General features: G+C 49.5%; 1 protein-coding gene across 1 annotated transcript in view; it reads left to right on the top strand.

Moving 5' to 3' along the window:
• The window catches only part of LOC118390088 (coxsackievirus and adenovirus receptor homolog), a 102054-nt gene that overhangs the window by 74684 nt on the left and 13063 nt on the right, over positions 1-14307 (top strand). The window contains exon 3 of the mRNA XM_052457025.1: positions 4581-4785. Within this exon, the coding sequence (XP_052312985.1) occupies positions 4581-4785 (205 nt within the window). The remainder of the gene's footprint in view (positions 1-4580; positions 4786-14307) is intronic.

Raw genomic sequence — 14307 nt, 5'->3', positions numbered from 1 at the left:
CTCTCCCTCCTCATTCCCATGTGTCTCTCTCCCTCCTCATTCCCATGTCTCTCTCCCCCCTCCTTCCCATGTCTCTCTCCCCCCTCCTTCCCATGTCTCTCTCCCCCTCCTTCCCATGTCTCTCTCCCCCTCCTTCCCATGTCTCTCTCCCCCTCCTTCCCATGTGTCTCTCTCCCCCTCCTTCCCATGTGTCTCTCTCCCCCTCCTTCCCATGTGTCTCTCTCCCCCTCCTTCCCATGTGTCTCTCTCCCCCTCCTTCCCATGTCTCTCTCCCCCTCCTTCCCATGTCTCTCTCCCCCCTCCTTCCCATGTCTCTCCCCCCTCCTTCCCATGTCTCTCTCCCCTCCTTCCCATGTGTCTCTCTCACCCCCTCCTTCCCATGTGTCTCTCTCTCCCCCTCCTTCCCATGTGTCTCTCTCCCCCCTCCTTCCCATGTGTCTCTCTCACCCCTCCTTCCCATGTGTCTCTCTCTCCCCTCCTTCCCATGTGTCTCTCTCTCCCCCCTCCTTCCCATGTGTCTCTCTCTCCCCTCCTTCCCATGTGTCTCTCTCTCCCCCTCCTTCCCATGTGTCTCTCTCTCCCCCTCCTCCCCGTGTCTCTCTCTCCCCCCCCTTCCCGTGTCTCTCTCTCCCCCTCCTTCCAATGTGTCTCTCTCTCCCCCTCCTTCCCATGTCTCTCTCTCTCCCCCTCCTTCCCATGTCTCTCTCTCTCCCCCTCCTTCCCATGTCTCTCTCCCCCTCCTTCCCATGTGTCTCTCTCCCCCCCATCCTTCCCATGTGTCTCTCTCCCCCTCCTTCCCATGTGTCTCTCTCCCCCCTTCCCATGTCTCTCTCCCCCTCCTTCCCATGTCTCTCTCCCCCTCCTTCCCATGTCTCTCTCCCCCTCCTTCCCATGTCTCTCTCCCCCTCCTTCCCATGTCTCTCTCCCCCTCCTTCCCATGTCTCTCTCCCCCTCCTTCCCATGTCTCTCTCCCCCTCCTTCCCATGTGTCTCTCTCTCCCCCTTCCTTCCCATGTGTCTCTCTCTCCCCTTCCTTCCCATGTGTCTCTCTCCCCCCTTCCTTCCCATGTGTCTCTCTCCCCTCCTTCCCATGTGCTCTCTCCCCCTCCTTCCCGTGTCTCTCTCTCCCCCCTCCTTCCATGTGTCTCTCTCTCCCCCTCCTTCCCATGTGTCTCTCTCTCCCCCTCCTTCCCATGTCTCTCTCTCTCCCCCTCCTTCCCATGTCTCTCTCCCCCTCCTTCCCGTGTCTCTCTCCCCCCTCCTTCCCATGTGTCTCTCTCCCCCTCCTTCCCATGTGTCTCTCTCCCCCTCCTTCCCATGTCTCTCTCCCCCTCCTTCCCATGTCTCTCTCCCCCTCCTTCCCATGTCTCTCTCCCCCCTCCTTCCCATGTCTCTCTCCCCCTCCTTCCCATGTCTCTCTCCCCCTCCTTCCCATGTCTCTCTCCCCCTCCTTCCCATGTCTCTCTCCCCCTCCTTCCCATGTGTCTCTCTCCCCCTTCCTTCCCATGTGTCTCTCTCTCCCCCTTCCTTCCCATGTGTCTCTCTCTCCCCCTTCCTTCCCATGTGTCTCTCTCTCCCCTTCCTTCCCATGTCTCTCTCCCCCTTCCTTCCCATGTGCCTCTCTCCCCTTCCTTCCCATGTGTCTCTCTCCCCCTCCTTCCCATGTGTCTCTCTCCCCCTCCTTCCCATGTGTCTCTCTCTCCCCTCCTTCCCATGTGTCTCTCTCCCCCTCCTTCCCATGTGTCTCTCCCCCCCTCCTTCCCATGTGTCTCTCTCCCCCTCCTTCCCATGTGTCTCTCTCCCCCTCCTTCCCATGTGTCTCTCTCCCCCTCCTTCCCATGTCTCTCTCTCCCCTCCTTCCCATGTCTCTCTCCCCCTCCTTCCCATGTCTCTCTCCCCCTCCTTCCCATGTCTCTCTCCCCCTCCTTCCCATGTCTCTCTCCCCCTCCTTCCCATGTCTCTCTCCCCCTCCTTCCCATGTCTCTCTCCCCCCTCCTTCCCATGTCTCTCTCCCCCTCCTTCCCATGTGTCTCTCTCTCCCCTTCCTTCCCATGTGTCTCTCTCTCCCCCTTCCTTCCCATGTGTCTCTCTCCCCTCCTTCCCATGTCTCTCTCCCCCTCCTTCCCATGTCTCTCTCCCCCTCCTTCCCATGTCTCTCTCCCCTCCTTCCCATGTCTCTCTCCCCCTCCTTCCCATGTCTCTCTCCCCCTCCTTCCCATGTCTCTCTCCCCCTCCTTCCCATGTCTCTCTCCCCCCTCCTTCCCATGTGTCTCTCTCTCCCCCTTCCTTCCCATGTGTCTCTCTCCCCCCCTCCTTCCCATGTGTCTCTCTCCCCTTCCTTCCCATGTGCCTCTCTCCCCCTTCCTTCCCATGTGCCTCTCTCCCCCTTCCTTCCCATGTGTCTCTCTCCCCTCCTTCCCATGTGTCTCTCTCCCCCTCCTTCCCATGTGTCTCTCTCTCCCCTCCTTCCCATGTGTCTCTCTCTCCCCCTCCTTCCCATGTGTCTCTCTCCCCCTCCTTCCCATGTGTCTCTCTCCCCCTCCTTCCCATGTGTCTCTCTCCCCCTCCTTCCCGTGTGTCTCTCTCCCCCCTCCTTCCCGTGTGTCTCTCTCCCCCTCCTTCCCGTGTGTCTCTCTCCCCCTCCTTCCCGTGTGTCTCTCTCCCCCTCCTTCCCGTGTGTCTCTCTCTCCCCCTCCTTCCCATGTGTCTCTCTCTCCCCTCCTTCCCGTGTGTCTCTCTCTCCCCCTCCTTCCCGTGTGTCTCTCTCTCCCCCTCCTTCCCATGTGTCTCTCTCCCCCTCCTTCCCATGTGTCTCTCTCTCCCCCTCCTTCCCATGTGTCTCTCTCTCCCCCTCCTTCCCATGTGTCTCTCTCTCCCCCTCCTTCCCATGTGTCTCTCTCTCCCCTCCTTCCCATGTGTCTCTCTCTCCCCCTCCTTCCCATGTGTCTCTCTCTCCCCCTCCTTCCCATGTGTCTCTCTCTCCCCCTCCTTCCCATGTGTCTCTCTCTCCCCTCCTTCCCATGTGTCTCTCTCTCCCCCTCCTTCCCATGTGTCTCTCTCTCCCCCTCCTTCCCATGTGTCTCTCTCTCCCCTCCTTCCCATGTGTCTCTCTCTCCCCCTCCTTCCCATGTGTCTCTCTCTCCCCCTCCTTCCCATGTGTCTCTCTCTCCCCCTCCTTCCCATGTGTCTCTCTCCCCCCCTCCTTCCCATGTGTCTCTCTCCCCCCTCCTTCCCATGTGTCTCTCTCTCCCCCTCCTTCCCATGTGTCTCTCTCTCCCCCTCCTTCCCATGTGTCTCTCTCTCCCCCTCCTTCCCATGTGTCTCTCTCTCCCCCCTCCTTCCCATGTGTCTCTCTCTCCCCCTCCTTCCCATGTGTCTCTCTCTCCCCCTCCTTCCCATGTGTCTCTCTCCCCCCTCCTTCCCATGTGTCTCTCTCTCCCCCTCCTTCCCATGTGTCTCTCTCTCCCCCTCCTTCCCATGTGTCTCTCTCTCCCCCTCCTTCCCATGTGTCTCTCTCTCCCCCTCCTTCCCATGTGTCTCTCTCCCCCCCCTCCTTCCCATGTGTCTCTCTCTCCCCCTCCTTCCCATGTGTCTCTCTCCCCCTCCTTCCCATGTGTCTCTCTCTCCCCCTCCTTCCCATGTGTCTCTCTCTCCCCCTCCTTCCCATGTGTCTCTCTCTCCCCCTCCTTCCCATGTGTCTCTCTCCCCCTCCTTCCCATGTGTCTCTCTCTCCCCTCCTTCCCATGTGTCTCTCTCTCCCCCTCCTTCCCATGTGTCTCTCTCTCCCCCTCCTTCCCATGTGTCTCTCTCTCCCCCTCCTTCCCATGTGTCTCTCTCTCCCCCTCCTTCCCATGTGTCTCTCTCTCCCCCTCCTTCCCATGTGTCTCTCTCTCCCCCTCCTTCCCATGTGTCTCTCTCTCCCCCTCCTTCCCATGTGTCTCTCTCTCCCCCTCCTTCCCATGTGTCTCTCTCTCCCCTCCTTCCCATGTGTCTCTCTCTCCCCCTCCTTCCCATGTGTCTCTCTCTCCCCCTCCTTCCCATGTGTCTCTCTCCCCCCTCCTTCCCATGTGTCTCTCTCTCCCCCTCCTTCCCATGTGTCTCTCTCTCCCCCTCCTTCCCATGTGTCTCTCTCTCCCCCTCCTTCCCATGTGTCTCTCTCCCCCTCCTTCCCATGTGTCTCTCTCCCCCTCCTTCCCATGTGTCTCTCTCTCCCCCTCCTTCCCATGTGTCTCTCTCCCCCTCCTTCCCATGTGTCTCTCTCCCCCTCCTTCCCATGTGTCTCTCTCTCCCCTCCTTCCCATGTGTCTCTCTCTCCCCCTCCTTCCCATGTGTCTCTCTCTCCCCCTCCTTCCCATGTGTCTCTCTCTCCCCCTCCTTCCCATGTGTCTCTCTCTCCCCCCTCCTTCCCATGTCTCTCTCTCCCCCCTCCTTCCCGTGTCTCTCTCTCCCCCCCTCCTTCCCATGTCTCTCTCTCCCCCTCCTTCCCGTGTCTCTCTCTCCCCCCTCCTTCCCGTGTCTCTCCCCCCCTCCTCCCCGTGTCTCTCTCTCTCTCCCCCCCTCCTTCCCATGTCTCTCTCCAAGGTGATCCTATACTCTGGGGACAGGGCCTATGAGGACTACTACCCTGCAGTGAAGGGGCGAGCCCACTTCAACTCAGCCGACCCGAAGAATGGTGACGCTTCCATCAACTTAACGGGTCTGAAGTCTAGCGACACTGGGACCTACCAGTGCAAGGTGAAGAAGGCCCCGGGCATCCGCAGCAGGAAGATGCTGCTGACTGTCATGGGTGAGTGAGACACCACGGGTGACATTTTAAATCTTAAACAGCCACTACTTTACCTATCTATCTATTGTGTAAAACTCCAAACACAATGCCCTTTTAAAGGGTACATGTGGCTGACTAGATGCAATGCCCCCCTCTAAAATGGTGCGGTGCAGTAGAGGTTGGTGGGGGATGTATAGGAAGACAGGCTCAGTGTAATGGCTGGAATGGAATGAATGGAATGGTATCAAATGTATGGAAACCACATTTGACACCATTTTATTAATTCCATTCTAGCCATTACACTGAGCCTGTCCTCATATAGCTCCTCCCACCAACCTCCCCTGGTGTGGTGGTATGTTTAACCTTCCTAGTGGGGTCATAGATTGCAGTCCCATTCAATCCATAGACTGATAGGAAAGAGCTATGTCACTATTATCAGATGACATCAAAATGCCCAATAGCCTACTAATTGCCAATTTAATATAGCTAATTGAGAATAGTCTTGTGAAATGTACAATGCGTACATGACTGATTTGTCATCACTAGGGTGTGAGATAAGCAGAACATTCATAGTGATGATTATACTAATCCATCTGCTATAAACTCACACTTTTCCCTGTGCAACTCACACTCTTCCCTGTCTTCTGAGAAGACTTTCCACTAGATGTTGGAACATTGCTGCCGGGTCTTGATTCCATTCAGCCACGAGCGTAAGGGAGGTCGGGCTATGATGTTGGTGATTAGGCCTGGTTCGCAGTCGGCGTTCCAATTCATCCCAAAGGTGTTCAATGGGGTTGAGGTCAGGGCTGTGTACAGGCCAGTCAAATTCTTCCACACTGATCTCGACAAACCATTTTTGTATGGACCTCGCTTTGTGCACGTTGACATTGTCATGCTGAAACAGGAAAGGGCCACAAAGTGTTAAAGCAAAGGATCGTCTAGAATGTCATTGCTGTAGCGTTAAGATTTCCTTTTACTGGAACCAAGGGGCCGAGCTCGAACCAGGAAAAACAGCCCCAGACTATTATTCCTCTTCCACCAAACTTAACAGTTCGCACTATGCATTCGGGCAGGTAGCTTTCTCCTGCCATCTGCCGAACCAAGATTTGTCCGTCGGACTGCCAGATGGTCGGACTGCCAGATGGTGAAGCGTGATTTGTCACACCAGAGAACGCGTTTCCACTGCTCCATAGTCCAGTGGAGGTGAGCTTTACACCTCTCCGGCTGCTCGCTCGGCCATGGAAACCCATTTCATAAAGCTCCTGACAAACACTTCTTGTGCTGACGTTGCTTCCACAGGCAGTTTGGAACTTTGTCGATCTTTACGCTCTGTGCTTCAGCACTCAGTGGTCCCGGTCTGTGAGTTTGTGTGGCCTACCACTGAGCCGTAGTTCCTTCTAGACGTTTCCACTTTACTATAACAGTGGTCTTGCCACACAAACTCACACAAAATCCCCTGGTCAACTAAGCTCCAGCAGTGCGGAAATTTGACAAACTGACTTGTTGGAATTGTGGTATCCTATGACGTACCATATTGAAAGTCACTGAGCTCTTCAGTAAGGCCGCTCTTCAGTAAGGCCATTCTACTGACAATGTTTGTCTATGGAGATTGCATGACTGTGTTCGATTTTTACACCTGTCAGCAATGGGTTTTGCTGAAAAAGCAGAATCCACTCATTTGAAGGGGTGTCCACATACTTTTGTATATATAGTGTACTTCAGTCTGAGACTGCCATCGTTGAAGTAATTTGTGTTGAAGTCAAAATGAGTTGTGTTGTACAGAAGAAAGTTATCAGCGATTGGATCATCTCGAATCAAATCCAATTTTATTGGTCACATACACGTGATTAGCAGATGTTATTGCGGGTGTACGAAATTCTTGTGCTTCTAGCTCTGACAGTGCAGTAATATCTAACAAATTACACAACATATACCCAATACACACACATCTAAGTAAGAATTAAGACAATTTACATATGGATCAGCGATGTCAGAGCAGAACAGACTAAGATACTGTAGAATATTATAGAAAACCTGTATATACATATGAGATGAGTAATGTAAGGTATGTAAACATTAAGTGAATGAGATACCGTAGAACAGTATATACAGTTGAAGTCAGAAGTTTACATACACCTTAGTCAAATACATTTTAAATTCAGTTTTTCACAATTGCTGACATTTAATCCTAGTACAATTCCTGACACGGACTCTTACCAAAACCTGCGGACTCCGTTTCACTGCAGCCGATGTGAGTAAAACATCTAAACGTGTTAACCCTCGCAAGGCTGCAGGCCCAGACGGCGTCCTCAGAGCATGCGCAGACCAGCTGGCTGATGTGTTTACGGACATATTCAATCGATACTTATCCCAGTCTGCTGTCTCCTCATGCTTCAAGAGGGCCACCATTGTTCCTGTTCCCAAGAAAGCTAAGGTAACTGAGCTAAACGACTACCACCCCGTAGCACTCACTTCCGTCATCTTGAAATGCTTTGAGAGACTAGTCAAGGACCATATCACCTCCACCCTACCTGACACCCTAGACCCACTCCAATTTGCTTACCGCCCCAATAGGTCCACAGACGATGCAATCTCAACCACACTGCACACTGCCCTAACCCATCTGGACAAGAGGAATACCTATGTGAGAATGCTGTTCATCAACTACAGCTCAGCATTTAACACCATAGTACCCTCCAAACTCATCATCAAGCTCAAGACCCTGGGTCTCGACCCCGCCCTGTGCAACTGGGTACTGGACTTCCTGACGTACCGGCCCCAGGTGGTGAGGGTAGGTAACAACATCTCCACCCCGCTGATCCTCAACACTGGGGCCCCACAAGGGTGCGTTCTGAGCCCTCTCCTGTAGTCCCGGTTCACCTTTGACTGCATGGCCATGCACGCCTCCAACTCAATCATCAAGTTTGCGGGCGACACTACAGTGGTAGGCTTGATTACCAACAACGACGAGACGGCCTACAGGGAGGAGGTGAGGGCCCTCGGAATGTGGTGTCAGGAAAATAACCTCACACTCAACAAAACAAAGGAGATGATCGTGGACTTCAGGAAACAGCAGAGGGGGCACCTCCCTATCCACATCGACGGGACAGTAGTGGAGAGGCTAGTAAGTTTTAAGTTCCTCGGCGTACACATCACGGACAAACTGGATTGGTCCACCCACACAAACAGCGTTGTGAAGAAGGTGCAGAAGCGCCTCTTCAACCTCAGGAGGCTGAAGAAATTTGGCTTGTCACCAAAAGCACTCACAAACTTTTACAGATGCACAATCGAGAGCATCCTGTCGGGCTGTATCACCGCCGGGTACGGCAACTGCTCCACCCACAACCGTAAGGCTCTCCAGAGGGTAGTGAGGTCTGCACAACGCATCACCGGGGGCAAACTACCTGCCCTCCAGGACACCTACACCACCCAATGTCACAGGAAGGCCATAAAGATCATCAAGGACAACAACCACCCGAGCCACTGCCTGTTCGCCCCGCTATCATCCAGAAGGCGAGGTCAGTACAGGTGCATCAAAGCTGGGACCGAGAGACTGAAAAACAGTTTCTATCTCAAGGCCATCAGACTGTTAAACAGCCACCACTAACATTGAGTGGCTGCTGGCAACATACTGACTCAACTCCAGCCACTTTAATAATGGAAAGTGATGTAAAAAATGTATCACTAGCCACTTTAAACAATGCCACTTAATATAATGTTTACATACCTACATTACTCATCTCATATGTATATACTGTACCATCTACTGTACCATCTACTGCATCTTGCCTATGCTGTCCTGTACCATCACTCATTCATATATCTTTATGTACATATTCTTTATCCTTTCACACTTGTGTGTGTATAAGGTAGCAGTTGTGGAATTGTTAGGTTAGATTACTCGTTGGTTACTACTGCATTGTCGGAACTAGAAGCACAAACATTTCGCTACACTCGCATTAGCATCTGCTAACCATGTGTATGTGACAAATAAAATTTGATTTGATATAGTAAAAATACCCTGTCGTAGATCAGTTAGGATCATCACTTTATTTTAAGAATGTGAAATGTCAGAATAATAGTAGAGATATGTTTCAGCTTTTATTTATTTTAGCACATTCCCAGTGGGCCAGAAGTTTACATACACTCAATTAGTATTTGGTAGCATTGCCTTTAAATTGTTTAACTTGGGTCAAACGTTTCGGGTAGCCTTCCACAAGCTTTTTGGCCCATTCCTCCTGACTTGGCTGGTGTAACTGAGTCAAGTTTGTAGGTCTCCTTGCTCGCACAGGCTTTTTCAACTCTGCCAACAAATGTTCTATGGGATTGAGGTCAGGGCTTTGTGATGGCCACTCCAAAACCTTGAATTTGTTGTCCTTAAGCCTTTTTGCCACAACTTTGGAAGTATGCTTCGGGTCATTTGTGACCAAGATTTAACTTCCTGACGGATGACTTGAAATGCTGCTTCAATAATATAATAATAATATAATATAATAATAATATAATAATAATAATAATAATAAATATCCACATCATTTTCCTCCCTCATGATGCCATCTATTTTGTGAAGTGCACCAGTCCCTCCTGCAGCAAAGCACCCCGACAACATGATGCTGCCACCTCCGTGCTTTACGGTTGGGATGGTGTTCTTGGACTTGCAACCCTCCACCTTTTTCCTCCAAACATAACAATGGTCATTATGGCCAAACAGTTCTATTTTTGTTTCATCAGACCAGAGGACATTTGTTCAAAAGGTATGATCTGTGCAGTTGCAAACCATAGTCTTGATTTTTCATGTTGGTTTTGGAGCAGTGGCTTCTTCCTTGCTGAGTGGCCTTTCAGGTTATGTCGATATTGGACTTGTTTTACTTTAAATGTATTTTGCCTCCTAAGGTTGAAGAGGCTCTGTTGCGCCATCTTTACCTTGCTGTCTGTGGGTGGTCCATTTCAGTTTGTCAGTGATGTGTACGCCAAGGAACTTGAAGCTTTCCACCTCCTCCACTGCAGTCCCGTCAATGTAGGTAATGGGGTGCACTCTCTGCATTTTCTTGAAGTGCACGATCATCTCCTTTGTTTTGTTGACTTTGAGTGAGAGGTTGTTTTCCAGGCACCACACTCCCAGAGCCCTCGCCACCTTCCTATAGGTTGTCACGTCATCATTGGTAATCAAGCCTACTACTGTTGTGTTATCTGCAAACTTGATGATTGAGTTGAAGGCATGCTTGGCCACGCAGTCAATGGTGAACAGGGACTACAGGGGGGGCTGAGCATGCACCCTTGTGAGGCCCAAGTGTTGAGGATCAGTGGAGTGGAGTTCGTTTCCTACCTTCACCACCTGGGGGAGGCCCTTCAGCAAGTCCAGTACCCAGTTGCACAGGGCAGGGTTCAGACCCAGGGCTTCAAGCTTAATGATGAGCTTGGAGGGTACTATGGTATTGAATGCTGACCTATAGTCAATAAACAGCATTCTTACATAGGTATTCCTCTTGTCCAGATGGGATAGGGAAGTGTGCAGAGTGATGGCGATTGCATCGTCTGTGGATCTATTGGGGCAATAAGCAAATTGAAGTGGGTCTAGAGTGGCAGGTAAGGTAGTCTCTCAAAGCACTTCATGGTGACAGAGGTTACCTTTGCCTTCTTGGGTACAGGAACAATGGTGGCCGTCTTGAAGCGTGATGACAGCAGACTGGGATAGGGAGAGATTGAAATTGCCTGTAAACACACCAGCCAGCTGGTCTGCGCATGCTCTGAGGACACTGCTTGGGATGCCATCTGGCCCGGCAGCCTTACGAGGGTTAACGCGCTTAAATATCTTACTCACGTTGGCCACGGAGAGCCCACAGTCCTTTGTAGCGGGCTGCGTCGGTGGCACTGTGTTATCCTCAAAGCGTGCCAAGAATATGTTTAGCCTGTCCGGAAGCAAGACGTCGGTCTCTGCGACGTGGCTGGTTTTCCTTTTGTAGTCTGTGATTGTCTATAGTCCCTGCCACATACGTCTGGCATCTGAGCCGTTGAATTGCGACTCCACTTTATCTCTATACTGACGTTTAGCTTTGTTTCTTCGCGTTGCAGAGTGAATAACTACACTGTTTATATTCTGCCATGTTATCAGTTGCCTTGCCATGTTTAAATGCAGTGGTTTGCGCAAATGCTATCATCTATCCACGGTTTCTGGTTAGGGTAGGTTTTAATAGTCACAGAGGGTACTACATCTAAGTCATACACTTCCTTAACTCAGTCACCACATCCATGTTTGCGTCAACATTATTTTCGCAAGCTACCTGGAACATATCCCAGTCCACGTGATTAAAACAATCCTGAAGCATGGATTCTGATTGGTCAGACCAGCATTGAATAGTACAAAGCACAGGCACTTCCTGTTTGAGTTTCTGCCTATAGGACGGGAGGAGCAAGATTGAGTCGTGGTCAGATTTGCCGAAAGGAGGGCGGGGGAGGGCCTTGTAAGCATTCTGGAAGTTTGAATAGCAATGGTCAGGAGTCTTAGTAACACGAGTAGAACAGTCGATGTGTTCATAGAACTTCGACAGCCTAGTCCTCAGATTTGCTTTGTTAAAATCCCCAGTGACAATAAATGCAGCTTCAGGATATGTGGTTTCTGGTTTGAATGAAGTCCAGTGAAGTTCTTTGAGGACAGTCAAGGTTTCGGCTTGATGTGATATGTAAACAGCCATGGCGGAGGAGAATTCTCTTGGGTGATAATATGGTCGGCATTTAATTGTGGGGTATTCTAGGTCAGATGAACAAAAGCACTTGAGTTCCTGTATGTTCCTAGAATTACACCATTATTCCTTAATCATGAAACACCCCCCTCCACCCTTCTGCTTCCCGGAGAGATATTTTTTCCTGTCTGCGCGATGTACTGAGAATCCTGCGTATCCCGAGAGAGCCATGTTTCCGAGTATCAAAGCCAAATGCCGAATTTTCAAAACACCACTACCCATGTGTGTTCTGACTCTGGCCCAACCCATCGATATCTAGTCTCAATCAGAACCATTAGAATGTATTTGTGTTCTAGAAATCGTCTTAGAGGTATTCAGATCCAGACTCATTGCGGAGAAAACAAACTAACATCTGTGGGTGTGGCGTATTGTTTGGGCGAATCAAGGAGTCTGGGTAGCCAGGCAAGTGTATGGCTGTTCCTGTGTCAACTTTACTCTGAAACTCCCCCAGTCACTCAACCATTCAGCATATGTACATACTGTATGAAAAGTGGTGTGGGCTGACTGATGTGGTCAAACAATATAGGAACTATTACTAAGGCCCTGCACACTTTATCGTAAATACTGCCAGTGCCTGGATAAAGTATGATTAGGACTCTGTTGTTTTCCTGGTTAACAACATCTCTCTTTAGAGAAATTGGTGTTGTGACACAATTCGTTGGTGTTATATTTAACTGCCTTAACCAGGAAGTTGTGTCCAAAACAAACTGGTTTCTAGTCATTAATTTACACCAGTAAGCCTGGCTCGAAGCCTCTCTCTCAGTTCTACAGGGAGGAAGATAAATCGATTCAGTCATGTCCAATGATTACCTGAGCCAGCTGAGAGATGGGCTTGAGTTGACTAGAGCAAATACAATGCAGAGGCATTTCTCCTAAGTTGGCCACAGGGCTGATGATGTAGTGTCTGTCGATACTTACTTGCTGCTGCCCGGTAGTGGGTCTGACAGGCCTAAAGCCATTGACCCCTGGGGCAGAGCTGTTCCTATTCTCGAGGGGAGCAGTGTGACAAGGAGACATGAAGACCTCTTGCCTACTCCCCAGTGTGTCTTCAGTTCTCCTTTTTTTATTAACAATAATAAATCAATACAAAGTTAAATGGGAAACAAAAGTATTCATAAAGAGTATACTAAGGAGCATATATCCACGTGGGTGATTGAAAGATGAACTGAGGTTCACACTCCAGTCTCGTCGGTATTGGTAATGCACCTTGAAGTGAGTTGCCAACCGCCATGTAAAGTCCGAAGAAGAAGAAGCCTGAACGAGACGAGATTACTGGAAACAAACTTGGTTTACCCTTTTATTAGTGGATTAATTGTCGCAGTAGAGGACCTTGTGCATTTCGGGTAAAATAACAACCTAAAGTTTATCCCAGGAGAAAGAAGCTAGCAACAGCAAGCTAGCTAGCTAAATTGCCATAAATGTTTCATTCTTTTTGACCTCTCCCCAAATTAATATAGTTGGTTCAGTGTTTGTTTTGATATTTAAACCTGCGTGTCCTGATTGCATCTGGTGTGGGTGGACAAAATCAACATGCGCGCGATGGCGGACGCGCGCACGCCAGCGGTCTAATCAGCATGTAAGGGATATGCACACATTTGATCTTTTTTTTTTTGGTGGAGTTTTTGTAAATATACATTTGTGAATCTGAATTTTGTCCAAAAGAATAATACAATGAATTCCCATCAGGTCACAATGTAAATGCTCCAGAGAACTTTGGCAGACATGGTCACTCCGACATGTCACACACACTCTCTCAGATGTACACGTGAGCACACACACATTAGCGCTAAGAGATGATTACTTTTTGAGGACGGTTTGGTTTCGGTACAATTATAAAAACATTATGGTTTTGATTAGTTTTTTTTTTACATGAAATGGATTATGCATTATGTGGGTTGAATTCTGTAACACTGAATAAAACAATCAAAGTCCCATGATGGTAGTGACTGCTTATCACTTATTAACCATCACTTATTAACCATCACTTATTCACAATACTTTAATGAAATCTTTGATTTGTTTTATGACTTTTATAATTCAAGTCCTCATCTCATCTCTATAGAGCTGCTACCTTTGCGATCTGACAAAATCACTATTTTAGTAGTTCTTCAAAGTAAATAAGACATACTTTTATAAATACCAACTATCAATCACTTAGGTCATGTATTTTCAGGTAGAGCTACCGCACGCGTTCTTCTCTCATTTCTCTGTGTCTGCCCCACACAACCAGACAAATAGGAGCGCAATGGATTATGGTGATTGTAGTTAATTACCACACTTTCTGCGCTATGTTGAATATTGTCCTGTTAGAAACTACAACCCTCTACTACATCACACTGTTTGGGTTTGATCTGATGTGTCTCTAGAGAAACTGCATTGAGCTCACAGAAGGGGAAAAAAAACAACAAAATGGAATTAAAATAATTTAACCTACGTCGGTCCATTAGTTTAAAAAATGAAAAATAACATACATTTTACACACGCGCACACACACACACACACACACACACACACACACACACACACACAGACAGAGGCATCTTCCCTGAGTGCAGGTAGCGTTGTGAGCAATGTGTTGTCTCCGCTAGTTTAAAGATGGACAGTGACGTTAACAGGAGGAGAGAGCACCTGCAGTCAGTACAGCACACCGGACAGGCACATCAGCAACCCTCACAACCATTCACCATCTCTGCATAGACTTCACGTCAACCATTCACCATCTCTGCCTAGACTTCACGTCAACCATTCACCATCTCTGCCTAGACTTCACGTCAACCATTCACCATCTCTGCCTAGACTTCAC

This window comes from Oncorhynchus keta, chromosome 11, assembly GCF_023373465.1.
Source record: "Oncorhynchus keta strain PuntledgeMale-10-30-2019 chromosome 11, Oket_V2, whole genome shotgun sequence".
NCBI classification, from domain to species: domain Eukaryota; kingdom Metazoa; phylum Chordata; class Actinopteri; order Salmoniformes; family Salmonidae; genus Oncorhynchus; species Oncorhynchus keta.
Note: the sequence above shows the minus strand (reverse complement) of the source record. Positions and strands in the feature narration are given on the sequence as shown.